Here is a 20,406-nt window from a genome sequence, read left to right as displayed (position 1 = left end):
AATAAAGTGCACACAGGCACTTTGAAAGTGCACGCAGGCACTCTTAAAAGGTTAAGAGTCTGCTTTTGACTCATCAACCAAAATCACGAGAAAACAGTCTGTAATGAATTCTTTCATCCAGACTGCACAAAGGTACTTTAAGAAACAAATCATCCCACTTAACAGTCTTGCACGTTCAGTCCACTGTTGTTTCACTGAGGTGTAGGATAAAGAACAAGTCCATTCACAGAAAGCCAGTCCACGTCAGCCGGTGTCAAACGTTTTGTTGCCTTTTTTCAAGACCGATGGCTTTTAAGTGGAACCCAAAAATCCTGTCTCTTCCTCACAAGGCTCTAGCTCAGAGGTGGCCAAACTTGCTTAATGTAAGAGCCACATAGAATAAACATCAGATGTTTGAGAGCCGCAAGACAGAGAGGGAGAGGTGGAAAGAAATCAACGTTAACTTTAAATGCATTCTCCAAGTCAAAGGCTTGCTTGGCTTGAAGAAGTGAAATGCCTTCTCCAAGCCGGCTGAGGGGGCGGTGGGGACTTCAAGAGCCACACAACATGTGTGAAAGAGCCACAGTTTGCCACCCCTGTTCTAGTTCATTCTTTGAGAACCCACTCCGTCTTTACAAAGAATGTGCTAGAGGCTTGTGAGGAAGGCAGGCAAATAGATGGGAGAGAGGGAGAAGGGGAAAGAAAGCAACTTTAAGTGTATTCTCCAAGCTGCCAGCTGGCTTGGAGAAGTGCTTTAAAGGGCAGCGGGGGCTTCAAGAGCCACCCAATATGTATGAAAGAGCCACATGTGGCTCCCAAGCCACCGTTTGACCACCCCTGGTCCAGACTGAGCAATCATTTTTTGCATGGCCAAAGCTGAAATAACTTGGGATGCCAAAGTCTCATCCCAGCCTTAGACCACCAGTATCTCTTGTATGGTGTGACATATTCAGACCAGCAGCAAAGAACTGACCCACTCTGCTTGGTGGAGACAGCAGGAATTGAACATAAGAACGTAAGAGAAGCCATGCTGGATCATGCCAATGGCCCATACAGTCCAACACTGTGTCACACAGTGGCCAAACCCGCCCCCCCCCCCCGCCAAGTGCCATCAAGAGGTCCACCAGTGGGGCTAGAAGCCCTGCCACTGTGCCCCCCCCCCAAGCACAAGAATACAGAGCATCACTGCCCCAGACAGAGAGTTCCAACAATACGCTGTGGCTGATAGCCACTGATGGGCTTGTTTTTCCAGGCTCTCTCAATCGCACAGCAGAGCTACTGAGCCAAGCCTCTCTTCCTTCTACTGGCTGAGGCCCCACCCCCACCAGTCCCCTGGGGAAGGCAGGAAAGAGCCAGAGCTTCCTTTGCCCAGTTCCCTGGGTCCCATGGGAGAAATACAAAGAAAGCACCTTTAAAAACGAGTTTTAAGTATGTTTTTCAGTTTTTTTAAAAAATATTTAATTGCGTTTGTCTGTGTCCTTTATGAAGTTTATATCTCTGCTACCTAATCTTAAATAGGTACACGCATGGCCTGGCCCAACATGACCCGGCCCGACAAGGTCTCATTCACGTCAGATCCGGCCCTCATAACGAACGAGTTTGACACCCCTACACTTCAGGGTCGCCGTAAGTCAGCCGCAACGCGATAGCAGTTGACAAAGACACACATCTTCAGCTGCTCGAGAAAATTAGGCTCGATCTAACGCCTAACATTAAACTGCTATAGTGCTGGCAGCAGCACCACAAATCTTCATCAGACGATAAGCATTCAAATCCTCCGGTTACAAATCGGATCGGGGTCAGGCTCTACGGTGACTGGTGCTTTTTGGATCGGGCTAACGTGCATGGCCTAGTCCAACGTGGTCCGGCCCGGCCCAACAAGGTCTCATTTATGTCAGATCTGGCCCTCATAACAAATGAGTTTGACACCGCTGCACTTCAGGGTCGCCGTAAGTCAGCCACAAACAGGACAAACCCTCCGCCAAAGGAGAAATGGACACAAATCTGACATCAGGAATTACAGAACTGAGAAACCTGTGGGAGAACATTTTAACCTTCCTGAGCATTCGATGGGTGACCTCAAAGTAGCTGTTTTACTGCAAAGGAACTTCAAGGACAGAACGGAGAGAGAAATTGCTGAATTACAAATTATTATGAAACTTGGAACAGACACCTCCCCAGGACTGAACAGGGATATTGGGTTTCTTATCTCATTACATATGCTAAACCCACTCTCACTGTTCTACATCCACAGTATTCCAGTGTATTTCTCTTTTAGAATAGTGTCTCAGAATAATTTTTTGTACTGACATACTCAGAGTAGGGATATTGGCTGTTTATCCCATTACATATGCTTAACCCATTTCCACTATATTTTGTGGAATTCTTTTTTTATTTTTTCTAATGGCAAACTAGAATGATGTTTACGTTAAAAAGTAAATTTTAGCTGTACTGACATGCTCAATTAGGGATACTGGCTGTTTATCTCATTACATATACTAAACCCATCTTCCGCTATATTTTAATGTGTTTTTCTTCTAATGGCAGACTATATGTATGTTACATGTTAAAAGTTAAATTAGTTGGATGGGAAAAACTTTTGAGAAAGAAATGCCCAGGCTTATAACAACAATGTGATTAAGAAGAAGAAGAAGATATTGGATTTATATCCCGCCCTCCACTCCGAAGAGTCTCAGAGCGGCTCACAATCTCCTTTACCCTCCTCCCCCACAACAGACACCCTGTGAGGTGGGTGGGGCTGGAGAGGGCTCTCACACCAGCTGCCCTTTCAAGGACAACTTCTGCCAGAGCTATGGCTGACCCAAGGCCATTCCAGCAGGTGCAAATGGAGGAGTGGGGAAACAAACCCGGTTCTCCCAGATAAGAGTCGACACACTTAACCACTACACCAAACTGGCTCTCACAATTTGACATGTTACTGTTTCATTGGTTTCTCACACTCATGTTATCCAGATCAAAGGTTTGCTCAATTTGTTAATTTTACTATTCTGTCACTGGATCTGAAATCTGAACCATTTTGCATTCTGAGCCACTGCCTACCAGCTATATATATATGAAGATCTGCTCACTGTACCAGATGCCTTGCCTGATGAAGTGTGCTTGGACCACACAAAAGCTTACGTTCCGAATAAAACTTGGTTGGTCTTAAAGGTGAAACTTGACTCCTACTTTGTTCTAACTCAACGGCAGTTTACAAAGATACACATCTTCAGCTGCTCAAGAAAATTAGGCTTGATCTAATGCCCAGTGGCATAATTTATTTATTTAATTCCATTTATATCCCCGCCCAACCACAGAAGCAGGCTCGGGGCGGCGAACAAGTCCAAACGACATACATTAAAACAATTAAAACCATTCAAAAAACTATTATAATGACATTAAAGTGCTATAGTGCTGGCAGCAGTACCACAAATCTTCATCAGACGATAAGCATTCAAATCCTCCACCATGGTCAGGCTCCATGGTGACTGGTGCTTTTTGGATCGGGCAAACTTCCAGATTTAACGATCAAACGTTTGGGGGAAGAGCTCCATCTTACAGGCCCTGCAGAAGTGGAGAAGAAACTGCAAGGCCCTGATGACCTTGGGAAGCTCTTGCCACCAGAGCGGGGCTGAGACCAAGAAGGCCCTTGATCAATTTGCGGCTAGCTTCACATCTCTGGGGCCAGGGATTGAGAGTAGATTTAAGAACATAAGAGGAGCCATGTTGGATCAGGCCAACGGCCCATCCAGTCCAACACCCTGTGTCACATAAGACCATAAGAGAAGCCATGTTGGATCAGGCCAATGGCCCATCCAGTCCAACACTCTGTGTCACATGAGAACGTAAGAGAAGCCATGTTAGATCAGGCCAACGGCCCATCCAGTCCAACACCCTGTGTCACATAAGAACGTAAGAGTAGCCATGTTAGATCAGGCCAACGGCCCATCCAGTCCAACACCCTGCGTCACTTAAGCACATCAGAGAAGCCATGTTGGATCAGGCCAATGGCCCATCCAGTCCAACACTCTGTGTCACATAAGACCATAAGAAAAGCCATGCTGGATCAGGCCAAGGGCCCATCCAGTCCAACACCCTGTGTCACTTAAGCACATCAGAGAAGCCATGTTGGATCAGGACAATGGCCCATCCAGCCCAACACTCTGTGTCACATAAGACCATAAGAAAAGCCATGTTGGATCAGGCCAATGGCCCATCCAGTCCAACACTCTGTGTCACATAAGACCATAAGAAAAGCCATGCTGGATCAGGCCAACGGCCCATCCAGTCCAACACCCTGTGTCACTTAAGCACATCAGAGAAGCCATGTTGGATCAGGACAATGGCCCTTCCAGCCCAACACTCTGTGTCACATAAGACCATAAGAGAAGCCATGTTGGATCAGGCCAAGGGCCCATCCAGTCCAACACTCTGTGTCACATAAAAACGTAACAGAAGCCATGTTGGATCAGGCCAATGGCCCCTCCAGTCCAACACTCTGTGTCACATAAGAACATAAGAGAAGCCATGTTGGATCAGGCCAATGGCTCATCCAGTCCAACACTCTGTGTCACTTAAGAACATAACAGAAGCCATGTTGGATCAAGCCAGTGGCCCACCCAGTTCAACACTCTGTGTCAAACAGTGGCCAAAAAACCCAGGTGCCATCAGGAAGTCCATCAGTGAAGCCAGGACACTAGAAACTCTGACTGTAGCAGTCTCTGGGGAACATGTGGGGAAAGGCGGTCCCATAGCCAGTATTTCCTCTAAGCTGAGTTAATGTGAGCAAGCTCACAGCTTTTTAGCCTCTGGCTCACACATTTTTGTCTTAGCTCAGGAAGGATGGTCCCAGAGCAAACTAATTGATGCAGTAGCTCACAGCTTTAATGCCAGTAGCTCATGAAGTAAAATTTTTGTTCACAGGACTCCACAGCTTAGAGGGAACATTGCCTATAGGCAGGGGTGGAATTCTAACAGGAGCTCCTTTGCATATTAGGCCACACACCCCTGATGTAGCCAATCCTTCAAGAGCTAACAAAAAAGAGCATTGTAAGCTCTTGGAGGATTGGCTACATCAGGGGCGTGTGGCTTAATATGCAAAGGAGCTCCTGCTAGAATTCTACCCCTGCCTGTAGGTATACAGGTCCCTGGCTATACAGGGTTTTAAAAGTAAGAACCAGAAGAATTACAGATTTATACCCCGCCCTTCTCTCTGAATCAGAGACTCAGAGCGGTTTACAATCTCTTTTATCTCCTTACCCCACAACAGACACCCTGTGAGGTGGATGGGGCTGAGAGGGCTCTCAGAGCAGCTGCCCTTTCAAGGACAACTCCTACGAGAGCTCTGGCTGACCCAAGGCCATCCCAGCAGGTGCAAGTGGAGGAGTGGGGAATCAAACCCGGTTTTCCCAGGTAAGAGTCTGCAAACTTAACCACTACACCAAACTGGGTCACTACACCAAACCAGCACCTTGAAACGAATCTGGTATGCAATACGCCAGGGGTGGCCAACAGTAGCTCTCAAGATGTTTTTTTGCCTACAACTCCCATCAGCCCCAGCCGTTGGCCATGCTGGCTGGGGCTGATGGGAGTTGTAGGCAAAAAAACATCTGGAAAGCTACCATTGGCCACCCCTATTTAGGCAACCAGTGCAGTGCTTTCAGCGAGGGCTGAATGTGCTCCCGCAAAGAGAGACCCGATAACAGCCTGGCTGCCGCGTTCTACACCGGTTACCGCTTCTAGATCGGAGACAAGGGCAGCCCCACGTAGAGAACATTGCAGTAGTGGTCCTTGGCTTAATCCTGACCTAGAGGGCCCAGGAAAGGAAAGGTCCCCTGTGCAAGCCCCTGTCGTTTCTGACTCTGGGGTGACGCTGCTTTCACAACGTTTTCACGGCAGACTTTTGACGGGGTGGTTTGCCCTTGCCTACCCCAGTCCTCTACACTTTCCCCCCAGCAAGCTGGGGACTCATTTGACCGACCCCGGAAGTATGGAAGGCTGAGTCAACCTCAAGCCGGCTACCAGAAAACCCAGCTTCCACTGGGGATCAAACTCAGGTTGCGAGCAGAGCTTAGGACTGCAGTACTGCAGCTTTAACACACTGCACCATGGGGCTCTTTACACTAAAAGGAAAGGAAAGGTCCCCTGTGCAAGCACCAGGCGTTTCCGACTCTGGGGTGACGTTGCTTTCACAACATTTTCACGGCAGACTTTTTACGGGGTGGTTTGCCATTGCCTTCCCCAGTCATCTACACTCTTCCCCCCCCCCCCCAGCAAGCTGGGTACTCATTTTACCGACCTCGGAAGGATGGAAGCCTGAGTCAACTTCAAGCTGGGTACCTGAAAACCCAGCTTCCGCTGGGGATCGAACTCAGGCCGTGAGCAGAGCTTAGGACTGCAGCGCTGCAGCTTTAACACTCTGCGCCACGGGGCTCTTGTTCTTCCATCGGAACTCGGAAGCTAAGCAGGGTCACCCCTGGTGAGAACTTGGATGGGAAACCGCTGAGGAATTCCAGGATTGCTATGCAGGCGACGGCAAAAACGGCTCGGGAGGTCTCTCGCCTTGAAAACCCCAAGAGGGTTCTCCATTAGTTGCCTGCGACCCAGCAGTGCTCTCCGCGCTGCCACTTGGCTTAACTTCTTTGACTGCTGCGATCCCCATGACTTGCACAGGATTCTTAGAGTTGGAAGGGACCTCCAGGGTCATCTAGTCCAACCCTTTGCACAACGCAGGAAATTTGCCTTCCCCCCCCTACGCACATACCCAGTGGCCCCTGCTCCAAGCCCAAAAGATGGCAAAGATTGCAACAACAACAAAAAAACCCCAAAACCTTTCCAGGATTCCTGGCCAACCTGGCCTGGAGCAAAAGCATTTCCCGGAGCAGGTAAGAAGGGACCGGAAGAACTAAGCCCTCATGCAGCCCTTCCTGCCCTCCTTCCCACGATCTTCCTAACTTCACAGAGCCAGCATTGCTGACAGACGGCCGTTTGGCCATATTTGGAACAGAAAAGCTACGCTGTCGATTCTCTCACACGCAGGAACTCCTTTGCGTGTTCGGCCACACCCCTCTTGTGTAGCCAATCCTTCGAGAGCTTACAAGGCTCTTCTTACAAGGCCTGCTGTAAGTTCTTAGAGGAGTGGCTACATCGGGGGGGGGGGTGTGGCCTAAAATGCAAAGGAGTTCCAGCTACAAAAAAAAGCCCCGCTCAAGCATGCCCTTGAAGCCGGTCTCCATCTTTGAAAAGGTAAACAGACAGTCATGCTCTGCTGACTTGTACAGTTCTAAGAGCTGAAGGAAAGCTCAGAGAATGAAAAATATCGCACAGAATCATAGAGTTGGAAGGGACCTCCAGGTTCATTTAGTCCAGCTCTCTGCACAATGCAGGAAACTCACAAACACCTCCCCCTAAATTCACAGGATCCTCATTGTTGTCAGATGGCCATCTAGCCTCTGTTTAAAAACCCACCACCTCCAGAGGAAGCCTATTCCACATGCCTTTGGTGTCACATGCCTTTGGTGTCCAACGCCTTTAGAAGATTATGATATGGGATTTATACCCCGCCCACCACTCCAGATCTCAGAGTCTCAGAGCGGCTCACCACCTCCTTTACCTTCCTCCCCCACAACAGACACCCTGTGAGGTGGGTGGGGCTGAGAGAGCTCACCCAGAAGCCACCCTTTCAAGGACAGCTCCATGAGAGCTATAGCTGATGCAAGGCCATTCCAGCAGCTGCCAGTGGAGGAGTGGGGAATCAAACCCGGTTCCCCCAGATAAGAGTCCGCGCACTTCACCACCACACCAAACTGGCTCTCAGCAAATGAAAGCAGCACTGAGTTTTGGCTACCAAGTGCACGGACTGGCCACACGTGTATACCCTCTATACCAGGGGTGTCAAACATGCGGCCCAGGGGGGCAAATCAGGCCCTCGAGTAACTAACTATCATTTGCTTCCTTCTTCCTCTCTCTAGCTTCCTTCCGCATCACAGCTTGCTTTGAAAGACTTGCTCAATCACACAGGAGAGCTACCAAGCCAAGCCTCTCTTCCTTCTACTGGCTGAGGCTCCTCCCCCTCCTCATCCCCTGGAGATGGAAGGAGAGAGCCAGAGATTCCTTTGCCCAGTTCCCTGGATCCCCTGGTAGAAATACAAAGAAAGTGCCTTTCAAACCATCGAGTGCTAATGTTTTAACGTTTTATTTTAATAGTCTTTAAAAGATTCTTTAATTGTGTTTGTCTGTGTCCTTTATAAAGTTTATATCTCTGTTACCTAATCTTAAATAGGGACACACACGGCCCAGACCTGCAAGGTCTCATTTATGTCAGATTCGGCCCTCATAACAAATGGGTTCGACGCCCCTGCTCTATATCCCTTGTTTCCATTGTATTAATTGTTCTGCAGCTTAAAAAGCATTCTCTCTTCCTCCTTCCTGACATTCTGCTGACCTGGGGGTAGGTGGGGAGAGAGAGCTTCTTTGGTGGCTCAAAACTACCCAAAGGCAGCCCCATTTTTCTGCCCTCTCCAGCAGGTTCGCTCCTTTTGGCAGTTTCACAGCACTGCAATTAGGAGCAATCTGCAAGTCATGCTTTAGGAGGCCAGGAGAATCCAAGAAAAGCCGTGCCATTATTATTATTATTTTTCCAGAAAGAGAAAAACAAATTCATAAAATTCCAATCCAGGACACTGTTACAGCCTTTGCTGAAGGACGCCTGCCCCGCAAACGCTGACCCAAACATCTGCGGGCCAAGTGGAGAGCTTCTTTTCGGATGTACCGAAAGACATTTTTTGGTTTTAGGAGGAAGAAACTCAGAGCCCTTGATTGTTTCAAAGGGAGGGAGTGATTGAGGGAGGGAGGGAGTGATTGAAGGAGGGAGTGATTCAGTGAGGGAGGGAGGGAGGGAGGGAGGGATTGAAGGAGGGAGGGAGAGAGTGACTGAGGGAGGGAGGGAGTGATTGAGGGAGGGAGGGAGTGATTGAAGGAGGGAGTGATTCAGTGAGGGAGGGAGGGAGGGAGTGATTGAAGGAGGGAGGGAGAGAGTGACTGAGGGAGGGAGAGATTGAGGGAGGGAGGGAGTGATTGAGGGAGGGAGGGAGAGAGTGATGGAGGGAGGGAGAGAGTGACTGAGGGAGGGAGAGAGTGATTGAGGGAGGGAGGGAGAGAGTGATTGAGGGAGGGAGGGAGAGAGTGATTGAGGGAGGGAGTGATTGAGGGAGGGAGTGATTGAGGGAGGGAGGGAGTGATTGAAGGAGGGAGTGATTCAGTGAGGAAGGGAGTTATTGAGAGAGGCAGGGAGAGAATGATTGAGGGAGGGAGGGAGGGAGAGAGTCATTGAAGGAGGGAGGGAGAGAGTGACTGAGGGACGGAGAGAGTGATTGAGGGAGGGAGTGATTGAGTGAGGAAGGGAGGAAGGGAGAGAGGGAGTGAGGAAGGGAGTGAGGGATGGAGTGAGGAAGGGAGTGATTGAGGGAGGGAGGGAGTGATTGAGTGAGGGATGGAGTGACTGAGTGAGTGAGGGAGGGAAGGATGGAGTGAGGGAGAGAGTGAGTGAGGGAGGGAGAATGAGGGAAGGAGTGAGGGAGGGAGAGAGAGAGGGAGTAATTGAGGGAGGGAATGTAATCCAATCTGCTGAAAAAACCCGCACAATTCCACAAGCCAAACCCTCCCACAACATTACATACGGTCACAAGTGCATTTGTGAAGGTTTCATTTCCCCATTATATCTCTGATGTAACCAGGGACAGAAGGAGACAAACAACAACCCCAAAAAAATCAGGTTGTATTAACACTTTCTGTCCGCTAGGGGGTACTTCACAGCTTCGAAATACTTTTCAAGTATTTCCAAAACAGAATCATACTCTTAAGGATCCTTAACTAGGAGCAGTACACAATTATAGGAAATGGTGTTCTAAGAAAGGTTTACAGTTTAACATAATATATATATTTTAAAAGAGACCAGGAGGTAGAGGAGGACAAGAAGAGTAGAATGGATTGTGAAGGGGAAGAATGCAAGTTTGAGGGCAGGGGTGGCCAAACTGTGGCTCAGGAGCCACATCTGGCCCTTTTACACATATTGTGTGGTTCTCAAAACCCCCACTGCCCCATCAGCCGGCTTGGACAAGCTAGCTGGTGGCTTGGAGAATGCATTTAAAGTTGCTTTCTTCCCACCTCTACCTCCTCCAACATCTATTTGCCTACCTGCCTGCCTTCTGGCTCCAAAACATGTAACATTCATGCCTTGTGGCTCTCAAACATCTGGTGTTTATTCTATGTGACTCTTACATTAAGCAAGTTTGGCCACCCGTTTTAGGGCATTTTTCCCAATTGTGTACTGTCTCCCAACTGAGTACCCTGTGTGCATAAACTGCTATCCTAGGGGGGAAAAAAGATTCTGCCAGAGTTAAATGCAAGGAATTTGTTCTTTGTTTGATTCATAGAGGGTTTTTTTTTCTCCCCCTCGTGACACTGTCTTTGAGACACGTACAACACTCACGCTAAGGATACAGGTCAATGGCCCATCCAGTCCAACACTCTGTGCCACAAAGGTGCCATCAGGAGGTTCACAAGTGGGGCTAGAAGCCCTTCCCCCAAGCACCAAGAATATGGAGCATCACTGCCCCAGACAGAGAGTTCCAACAAATACCCACTGATGGAACTCCATATGCTTATCCAATCCCCTCTTGAAGCTGTCAATGCTTGTAGCTGCCACCATCAAGTGTGGCAGGGAATTCCATGTTTTCCAGATTGGAATGTGAACCAGATTGGAGTGAAGCAGACAATTCAGACTGAAGTGAATTAAAATCCAGAAAAGGGCAGCTAGAATGATTAAAGGTTAGGAACATTTTCCCTATGAAGAAACGTTAAAACACTTGGGGCTCTTTAGCTTGGAGAAACGTCAACGGAGGGGTGACATGATAGAGGTTTACAAGATTATGCATGGGATGGAGAAAGTAGAGAAAGAAGTACTTTTCTCCCTTTCTCACAATACAAGAACTCGTGGGCACTCAATGAAATTGCTGAGCAGTCGGGTTAGAATGGATAAAAGGAAGTCCTTCACCCAAAGGGTGATAAACATGTGGAATTCACTGCCACAGGAAGTGATGGCAGCTACAAGCATAGCCAGCTTCAAGAGGGGATTGGATAAAAATATGGAGCAAAAGTCCATCAGTGGCTATTAGCCACAGCAAATTGCTGGAACTGTCTGGGGCAGTGATGGTCCATATTCTTGGTGCTTGGGAGGGGGAGGGGGAAGAGTTTCTAGCCCCACTTGTGAACCTCCTGATGGCACCTGGGTTTTTTTGGCCACTGTGTGACACAGAGTGTTGGACTGGATGGCCATTGGCCTGATCCAACATGGCTTCTCTTATGTTCTTATGTGACACAGAGTGTTGGACTGGATGGCCATTGGCATGATCCAACATGGCTTCTCTTATGTTCTTAGGTGATACCTGACTGACTAATAAAAGGTTACTGAAGGAAGCAACAGAGCTTAGCTACCACTCTGAGTCCAAAGGTTCTGGGATTTGCAGAGCTGGAAAAAGTACAAAGGGGGGCAAACAAGATGGTGAGGAGGTGGGTACACCTTCCCTAAAAACAAAAGAACATAAGAGAAGCCATGTTAGTTCAGGCCAATGACCCATCCAGTCCAACACTCTGTGTCACACAGTGGCAAAAAAAAATTATATACACACACACACACACACAGTGTGGCTAATAGCCACTGATGTAGCTCTGCTCCATATTTTTATCTAAACCCCTCTTGAAGGTGGCTATTCTTGTGGCCACCACCATCTCCTGTGGCAGTGAATTCCACATGTTAATCACCCTTTGGGTGAAGGACTTCCTTTTATCCGTTTTAACCTGTCTGCTCAACAATTTCATCGAATGCCCACGAGTTCTTGTATTGTGAGAAAGGGAAAAAAGGACTTCTTTCTCTACTTTCTCCATCCCATACATTATCTTGTAAACCTCTATCATGTCACCCCGCAGTCGACGTTTCTCCAAGCTAAAGAGTCCTAAGCGTTTCAACCTTTCATCATAGGGAAAGTGTTCCAGCCCTTTAATCATTCTAGTTGCCCTTTTCTGGACTTTCTCCAATGCTATAATATCCTTTTTGAGGTGCGGCGACCAGAACTGCACACAGTACTCCAAATGAGACCGCACCATCGATTTATACAGGGGCATTATGATACTGGCTGATTTGTTTTCAATTCCCTTCCTAATAATTCCCAGCATGGCGTTGGCCTTTTTTATTGCAAACGCACACTGTCTTGACATTTTCAGTGAGTTATCTACCACGACCCCAAGATCTCTCTCTTGGTCAGTCTCTGCCAGTTCACACCCCATCAACTTGTATTTGTAGCTGGGATTCTTGGCCCCAATGTGCATTACTTTGCACTTGGCCACATTGAACCGCATCTGCCACGTTGATGCCCACTCACCCAGCCTCAACAGATCCCTTTGGAGTTCCTCACAATCCTCTCTGGTTCTCACCACCCTGAACAATTTAGCGTCATCCGCAAACTTGGCCACTTCACTGCTCACTCCCAACTCTAAATCATTTATGAACAAGTTAAAGAGCATGGACCCAGTACTGAGCCCTGCAGCACCCCACTGCTTACCGTGGCACCCCACTGCTTACTGCGAAGACTGCCCATTTATATTCACTCTCTGCTTCCTATTACTCAGCCAGTTTTTGATCCACAAGAGGACCTGTCCTTTTACTCCATGACTCTCGAGCTTTCTAAGGAGCCTTTGATGAGGAACTTTATCAAAAGCTTTCTGGAAGTCAAGGTAAACAACGTCTATTGGGTCTCCTTTGTCCACATGTTTGTTCACCCCCTCAAAGAAATGTAACAGGTTAGTGAGGCAAGATCTTCCCTTACAGAACCCATGCTGAATCTTCCTCAATAACCCGTGTTCATCAATGTACCTACACATTCTGTCCTTGATAATGCTTTCTACCAACTTTCCCGGTATTGATTTCCCGGATCTCCTCTGGAACCCTTTTTAAAGATGGGGGTGACATTTGCTACCTTCCAGTCCTCAGGAATGGAGGCAGATTTCAATGAAAGATTACAGATTTTTGTTAGAAGATCCACAAGTTCAACTTTGAGTTCTTTCAGAACTCTCGGATGTATGCCATCCGGACCCGGTGATTTATTGGTTTTTAATTCGTCTATCAGTTGTAGGACCTCCTCTTTTGTCACCTCAATCTGACCCAGGTCTTTCAACACCCCTTCCAAAAAATTGGTGGTTCTGGGGTGGGCAAAAAGTTCTCATCTTCCACAGTGAAGACGGAGGCAAAAAATTCATTCAGCTTCTCAGCCATTTCCCTATCCTCCTTCAGTAATCCTTTTACCCCATGGTCATCCAAGGGCCCCACTGCCTCCCTGGCTGGTTTCCTACTTATAATATATTGGAAGAAATTTTTATTGTTTGTCTTTATGTTTTTTGCAATATGCTCCTCATAGTCCTTTTTTGCCTGCTTGATCACAGTCTTGCATTTGATTTGCCACAGCCTGTGTTCCCTTTTACTAATCTCACTTGGACTGGTTTTCCACCGCTTAAAGGAGTCCTTCTTACCTTTTACAGCTGCCATTACTTTGTTTGTTAACCATGCAGGCTGTTTCTTATGCCTGTTTCTTATGCCTATGAATCTGGGACTTTTCCGTTTAGTAAAGAGACAATTATTATTATCCTAGAGACTTTTGGTTATGATAAGACGGGGGGGGGCATGATAGAGGTTTATAAAATCATGCATGGGGTCATGAGAGTTGAGAAAGAGACGCTTCTGCCCATATGCTAGAACGTAAGGGCATCCAATGAAGCTGATGAGCAGTAGGTTCAGGATAGACCAAAGGAAAGACTGCTTGACACAGAGAATGATTAAAATGTGGAATTTGTTGCCAGAGGTTGTCGTGATGGCCGTAGCAATAAACAACTTTTAAAGAGGATTAGACAGATCCATGGAGGATAAGTCTGTCAGTGCTTACTAGCTCTTGTGACTGAGGGGAACCTCCACATTCAGAGGCACAAATCCTCTGAATCCTAGAGCCAGGAGGCAGCATCAGGGGAAGGTCTTAGCCTCTAGGTCCTGTTGTTGGCCGTCCAGAAGAACTGGTTGGCCACTGAGTGAGACAGGGTGCTGGACAAGATGGACCACTGGTCTGACCCAGCAGGGCTCTTCTGATGTTCTTAGGATGCTGGACTAGATGGACCACTGGTCTGATCCAGCAGGGCTCTTCTGATGTTCTTAGGATGCTGCACTAGATGGACCACTGGTCTGATCCAGCAGGGCTCTTCTGATGTTCTTAGGATGCTGGACTAGATGGACCACTGGTCTGATCCAGCAGGGCTCTTCTGATGTTCTTAGGATGCTGCACTAGATGGACCACTGGTCTGACCCAGCAGGGCTCTTCTGATGTTCTTAGGATGCTGGACTAGATGGACCACTGGTCTGACCCAGAAGGGCTCTTCTGATGTACTTAGGATGCTGGACTAGATGGACCTCTGGTCTGACCCAGAAGGGCTCTTCTGATGTTCTTAGGATGCTGGACAACATGTACCACTGGTCTGACCCAACAGGGCTCTTCTGATGTTCTTAGGATGCTGGACCACTGGTCTGATCCAGCAGGGCTCTTTTGATGTTTTTAGGATGCTGGACTAGATGGACCACTGGTAAGCAGAAGGTCCCAGGTTCAATCTCTGGCATCTCCAACTAAGAAGGGTCCAGGCAAATAGGCGTGAAAAACTTCAGCTTGAGACCCTGGAGAGCCGCTACCAGTCTGAGTAGACAATACTGACTTTGATGGACCAAAGGTCTGATTCAGTATAAGGCAGCTTCATATGTTCACCAGAGGAACTGGTTGGCCACTGTGTGAGACAGGATGCTGGACTAGATGGACCACAGGTCTGATCCAGTAGGGCTCTTCTGATGCTCTTATGAAGACCTCGGCCTCTCTGCCCCGTTGTTGGCCCTCCAGAGGAACTGGATGGCCACTGTGTGAGATAGGATGCTGGACTAGATTAGGGGTGGCCAACAGTAGCTCTCCAGATGTTTTTTGCCTACAACTCCCATCAGCCCCAACCAGCATGGCCAATGGACTGGGGCTGATGGGAGTTGTGAATACCTTGGCCTCTCTGCCCTGTTGTTGGCTCTCTAAAGGAACTTGTTGGTTGTCCAGAGGAACTGGTTGGCCACTGTGTGAGATGGGATGTTGGACTAGATCAGGGGTGGCCAACAGTAGCTCTCCAGATGTTTTTTGCCTACAACTCCCATCAGCCCCAGCCAGCATGGCCAATGACTGGGGCTGATAGAAATTGTAGGCAAAAAAACATCTGGAGAGCTACCATTGGGCGTCCCTGGACTAGATGGACCTCTAGGCTGATCCAGCAGGGTTCCTCTGATGTTCTTATGAAGGTCTCGGCCTCTCTGCTCTTTTTTGCCATCCAGAGGAACTGGCTGGCCACTGTGTGAGACATTATGCTGACCTAGATGGACCTTCACTGATCTGATCCAGCAGGGCTCTTCTGATGTTCTTATGAAGGCCTCAATCTCTCTGCCCTGTTGTTGGCCCTCCAGAGGAACTGGTTGGCCACTGTGTGAGATGGGATGTTGAATGAGACAAACCACTGGGCTGATCCAGCAGGGTTCTTCATATGTTCTTATCATAACCAAAAGTCTCTAGGATAATAAGAATAAGAATTGCAGATTTATACCCCGCCCTTCTCCCTGAATCAGAGACTCAGAGCGGCTTGCAGTCTCCTATGTCTTCTCCCCCCACAACAGACACCCTGTGAGGTGGGGGGGGGGGGCGCTGAGAGGGCTCTCACAGCAGCTGCCCTTTCAAGGACAACTCTGCCAGAGCTCTGGCTGACCCAAGGCCATTCCAGCAGGTGCAAGTGGAGGAGTGGAGAACCAAACCCGTTTCTCCAAGATAAGAGTCCGCTCACTTAACCACTACACCAAACTGGCTCTTATAGGAATCTCCAATCGATAAATAATGCTGGCACCGGGGTAAAATTAACTCACAATGTTTATCAGGGCTGAGGTAATGGAAAGCAGAACATAATCCCAGACTGTTAGTCAACGTTGCCCAGTGGAAAGATTTCCTCCTGCCCTCCCCCCCCAATATGAAGCAAAAAGCAATCTGCGGAGAATCTCTCAAAAGGGATTTTTCTTGGCCCTCGAGCGCCCCCCCCCCGCTCGATGACATCACAGCTCTGGCTGCGGCGACTGCATACCTCGGAGGAAAGACAGAGAGCCTTTCCCGCCCCGAGTGGCACTCAACGACCGCGGCAAATTAAAAACAACACCCGTGCTTGATCGCTGGTGTGCTGGTAGGGGCCTCCACCCCAAAGCCATGGAGCTACAGGCGGCCCCAGGAACGAGAATTTGGATGTGAGTCACATGAAACTGCCTTATACTGATTCAGACCAAGGCTTTCTTTTACGTAAAAAAAAAAGCCTAGCAGGAACTCATTTGCCTGTTAGGCCACACCCCCTGACAGCCCCATTGTTTCACACAGGGCTTTGTTGTAGAAAAAGCCCAACAGGGAACTCATTTGCCTATTAGGCCACACCCTTTGACACCAAGCCAGCCGGAACAGCGTTCCTGTGCATTCCTGCTTAAAAAAAAAAAAAAAAAAAAAAAAAAAGCCCTGTTTCAGACAATTCAGACATAAGAGAAGCCATGTTGGATCAGGCCAATGGCCCATCCAGATATATATATATATATATACATACACATACACACACACACACTGTGGCTAATAGCCACTGATGGACCTCTGCTCCATATTTTTATCTAACCCCCTCTTGAAGCTGGCTATGCTTGTAGCCGTTGCCACCTCCTGTGGCAATGAATTCCACATGTTAATCACCCTTTGGGTGAAGCAGTACCTCCTTTTATCCATTCTATCCCGACTGCTCAGCAATTTCATTGAATGCCCACAAGTTCTTGTATTGTGAGAAAGGGAGAAAAGTACTTCTTTCGCTGCCTTCTCCATCCCATGCATAATCTTGTAAACCTCTATCATGTCACCCATTTCTGCACTTTCTCCAATGCTATAATATCCTTTTTGAGATGCGGTGACCAGAATTGTACACAGTATTCCAAATGAGACGGCACCATCGATTTCTACAGGGGCATTATGATACTGGCTGATTTGTTTTCAATTCCCTTCCTAATAATACCCAGCATGGCATTGGCCTTTTTTATTGCAATCGCACACTGTCTTGACGTTTTCAGTGAGTTATCTACCACGACCCCAAGATCTCTCTCTTGGTCAGTCTCTGCCAGTTCACACCCCATCAACTTGTATTTGTAGCTGGGATTCTTGGCCCCAATGTGCATTACTTTGCACTTGGCCACATTGAACCTCATCTGCCACGTTGACGCCCACTCACCCAGCCTCAACAGATCCCTTTGGAGTTCCTCACAATCCTCTCTGGTTCTCACCACCCTGAACAATTTAGTGTCATCCGCAAACTTGGCCACTTCACTGCTTACTCTCAACCCTGTGAGGTTCCCGTGAGGGGCAAAGAGCCTCTGTGAGGTTCCCGGGCACCCCTGTGAGGTTCCTGGGAGGGGCAAAGAGCCGACAACAGCAACCTAGTCTGGAAGGCTAAATTGTCAGCCGCACCCTGATAAACAGCACCTGTGAGGTTCCCAGGAGGAGCAAAGAGCTCCTGTGAGGTTCCCGAAAGCCCCTGTGAGGTTCCTGGGAGCCCCTGTGAGGTTCTCGGGAGGGACAAAGAGCCCCTGTGAGGTTCCCGAGAGCCCCTGTGAGGTTCTCGGGAGGGGCAAGGAGCTCCTGTGAGGTTCCTGGGAGGGGCAAAGAGCCCCTGTGAGGTTCCTGAGAGCCCCGGTGAGTTTCTTGGGAGGGGCAAGGAGCCCCTTTGAGGTTCCCGGGAGCCCCTGTGAGGTTCTCGTGAGGGGCAAAGAGCCCCTGTGAGGTTCCCGGGAGGGGCAAAGTGCCCCTGTGAGGTTCCCAGGAGCCCGTGGTTCCCGGGAGGGGCAAAGAGCCCCTGTGAGGTTCTCATGAGGGGCAAAGAGCCCCTGTGAGGTTCCCGGGAAAGGCAAAGAGCCGACAACAGCAACCTGGTCTGGAAGACTAAATTGTCAGTCGCACCCTGACGTACAGCGCCTGTGAGGTTCCTGGGAGGTTTGAGGGACAGCAGCTAACTACAGGCACAGCTAGCCACAGACAGGAGGGGCGGCTCAGAATCCTGGTGCATTGGTTCTGACGTCTGACACCCCACAGGCCAATTACGATTCTCTTCTCCCTCCCGTCTGGTCCAGGCTTGCTCTTATAAGCCTGAGATTCGTCAGTGGTGCTTTCTGGACTGCGCCAACCGCAAAAGAGAGGGAGCGCAGCCTCCGAGCCCCTTCTCCAGCTCTGCGACGGACTTCCCGCTCCAGCCAGCCACTGACAGGCCCCATGATGGGACAAACCAATTACAGCCCGGAAATGTACAGCTCGATAACATCGAACAAGGAACATCGTCTTTAACAAGAGAAGGTAGTCCCCTGTGCAAGCACCATTGGTTTCCAACTCTGGGGTGACGTTGCTTGCACAACGTTTTCACGGCAGACTTTTTACGGGGTGGTTTGCCATTACCTTCCCCAGTCCTCTACGCTTTCCCCCCAGCAAGCTGGATACCCATTTGACCGACCTCGGAAGGATGGGAGGCTGAGTCGACCTGGAGCCGGCTACCTGAAAACCCAGCTTCCGCTGGGATCGAACTCAGGTCGTGAGCAGAGAGCTCCAACCACAGTACTGCAGCTTTACCCCTCCGCATCACGGGGCACTTTAAACAAGAGAAACCCCCATAAAACGGACTGCTTACCTGTCTGGACATCGATAACCATCTGATGGCCGCCTCTCATTCCTGGCCTGCTGTCCTCACCGTCACCTGGTTTGGGTTGGGGAGAAAGAAAGGAAGAATCCTGATTACATGTTATTCTCCAGGCGTCCTGCGATCACGTAGAGCGTTTGCTCTTCCTTGATGTAACACTATCCCATCTAAGGTTACTTGCGGCAGATATAATAAAACTCCACATTTAGCGAGACTCTCCACGCGCAATTTCAAACACATTGGCTCAGTTCCTCGTGTCCTTGTTGACTGTCCCCCACTATACGCCTTAAGGTTTGATACGCCGTAATATTTTAGATCCCATTTTGCTCAACGCGACAGGTTGTTCGGATGCCGTGAAGGGGCGCGGTCGCCTGAATGATTCATCGTCTGAAATGACTGAAAATGGAGCCTTCTTTTTAAGCAGAATAAGCCCAGAATAAACGTCAGATGTTTGAGAGCCACAAAACGTGAACATCAGATGTTTGAGAGCTGCAAGACAGGCAGGAAGGCAGGCAGAAAAAAAAGGTAAAGGTAGTCCCCCTGTGCAAGCACCAGTCGTTTCCGACTCTGGGGTGACGTTGCTTTCACAACGTTTTCACGGCAGACTTTTTACAGGGTGGTTTGCCCTTGCCATCCCCAGTCCTCTACACTTCCCACCCCCACCCCCCAGCAAGCTGGGCGCTCCCTTTACTGACCTCAGAAGGATGGAAGGCTGAGTCAACCTTGAGCCGGCTACAAGAAAACCCAGCTTCCACCGGTGATCGAACTCAGGTCATGAGCAGAGCTTAGGACTGCAGTACTGCAGCTTTAGCACTCTGCACCACGGGGCTCTTTACACTAAAAGGAAAGGAAAGGTCCCCTGTGCAAGCACCAGGCGTTTCTGACTCTGGGATGACGTTGCTTTCACAACGTTTTCACGGCAGACTTTTTACAGGGTGGTTTGCCCTTGCCTTCCCCAGTCCTCTACACTTTCCCCCCAGCAAGCTGGGGACTCCTTTGACCAACCTCGGAAGGATGGAAGTCTGAGTTGACCTGGAGCCGGCTACCTGAACCAGCTTCCGCCGGGATCAAACGCAGGTCGTGAGCAGAGGGCTCCGACTGCTGTACTGCAGCTTTACCACTCTGCGCCACGGGGCTCATAAGGCAGGCAGGCAGGCCCTGCTACTAGGCCATCGCCTAGGGCGCTGGCCCTCTGGGGTGCAGAATTGGGTGCCCTCCCCATGTGACTGGGTGATGTTATCAGTGTAATATAATAATAATAATAACTTTATATTTCTATCCCGCCCTCCCCGCCAAGGCAGGCTCAGGGCGGCTCACAGCATAAAAATACATTATACATCAAGTCATACTTATAAAATCATGGTTAAAACAATTTACAGATTATATTAAAATTAACATTAACAATATGGTGCTGTAAACATTAGATCTTCAATAGAATTCAGTAACTAAAAGCATTTTCAGCGGCACTTCCTAGCTTGTCGTTAGTTGAAAGGCTATTTTGAAGAGGTGGGTCTTACAGGCCCTACGGAATTGATCTAAGCATCGTAGGGCCCGTACCTCCTCTGGGAG

General features: G+C 48.9%; 1 protein-coding gene across 1 annotated transcript in view; it reads right to left on the bottom strand.

Moving 5' to 3' along the window:
- MKLN1 (muskelin 1) overlaps window positions 1-20,406 on the bottom strand; it is a 266,746-nt gene that overhangs the window by 101,840 nt on the left and 144,500 nt on the right. The window contains exon 9 of the mRNA XM_060244456.1: window positions 18,829-18,894. Within this exon, the coding sequence (XP_060100439.1) occupies window positions 18,829-18,894 (66 nt within the window). The remainder of the gene's footprint in view (window positions 1-18,828; window positions 18,895-20,406) is intronic.

This window comes from Heteronotia binoei, chromosome 8 (genome assembly GCF_032191835.1).
Source record: "Heteronotia binoei isolate CCM8104 ecotype False Entrance Well chromosome 8, APGP_CSIRO_Hbin_v1, whole genome shotgun sequence".
In the NCBI taxonomy this organism is placed as follows: domain Eukaryota; kingdom Metazoa; phylum Chordata; class Lepidosauria; order Squamata; family Gekkonidae; genus Heteronotia; species Heteronotia binoei.
Note: the sequence above shows the minus strand (reverse complement) of the source record. Positions and strands in the feature narration are given on the sequence as shown.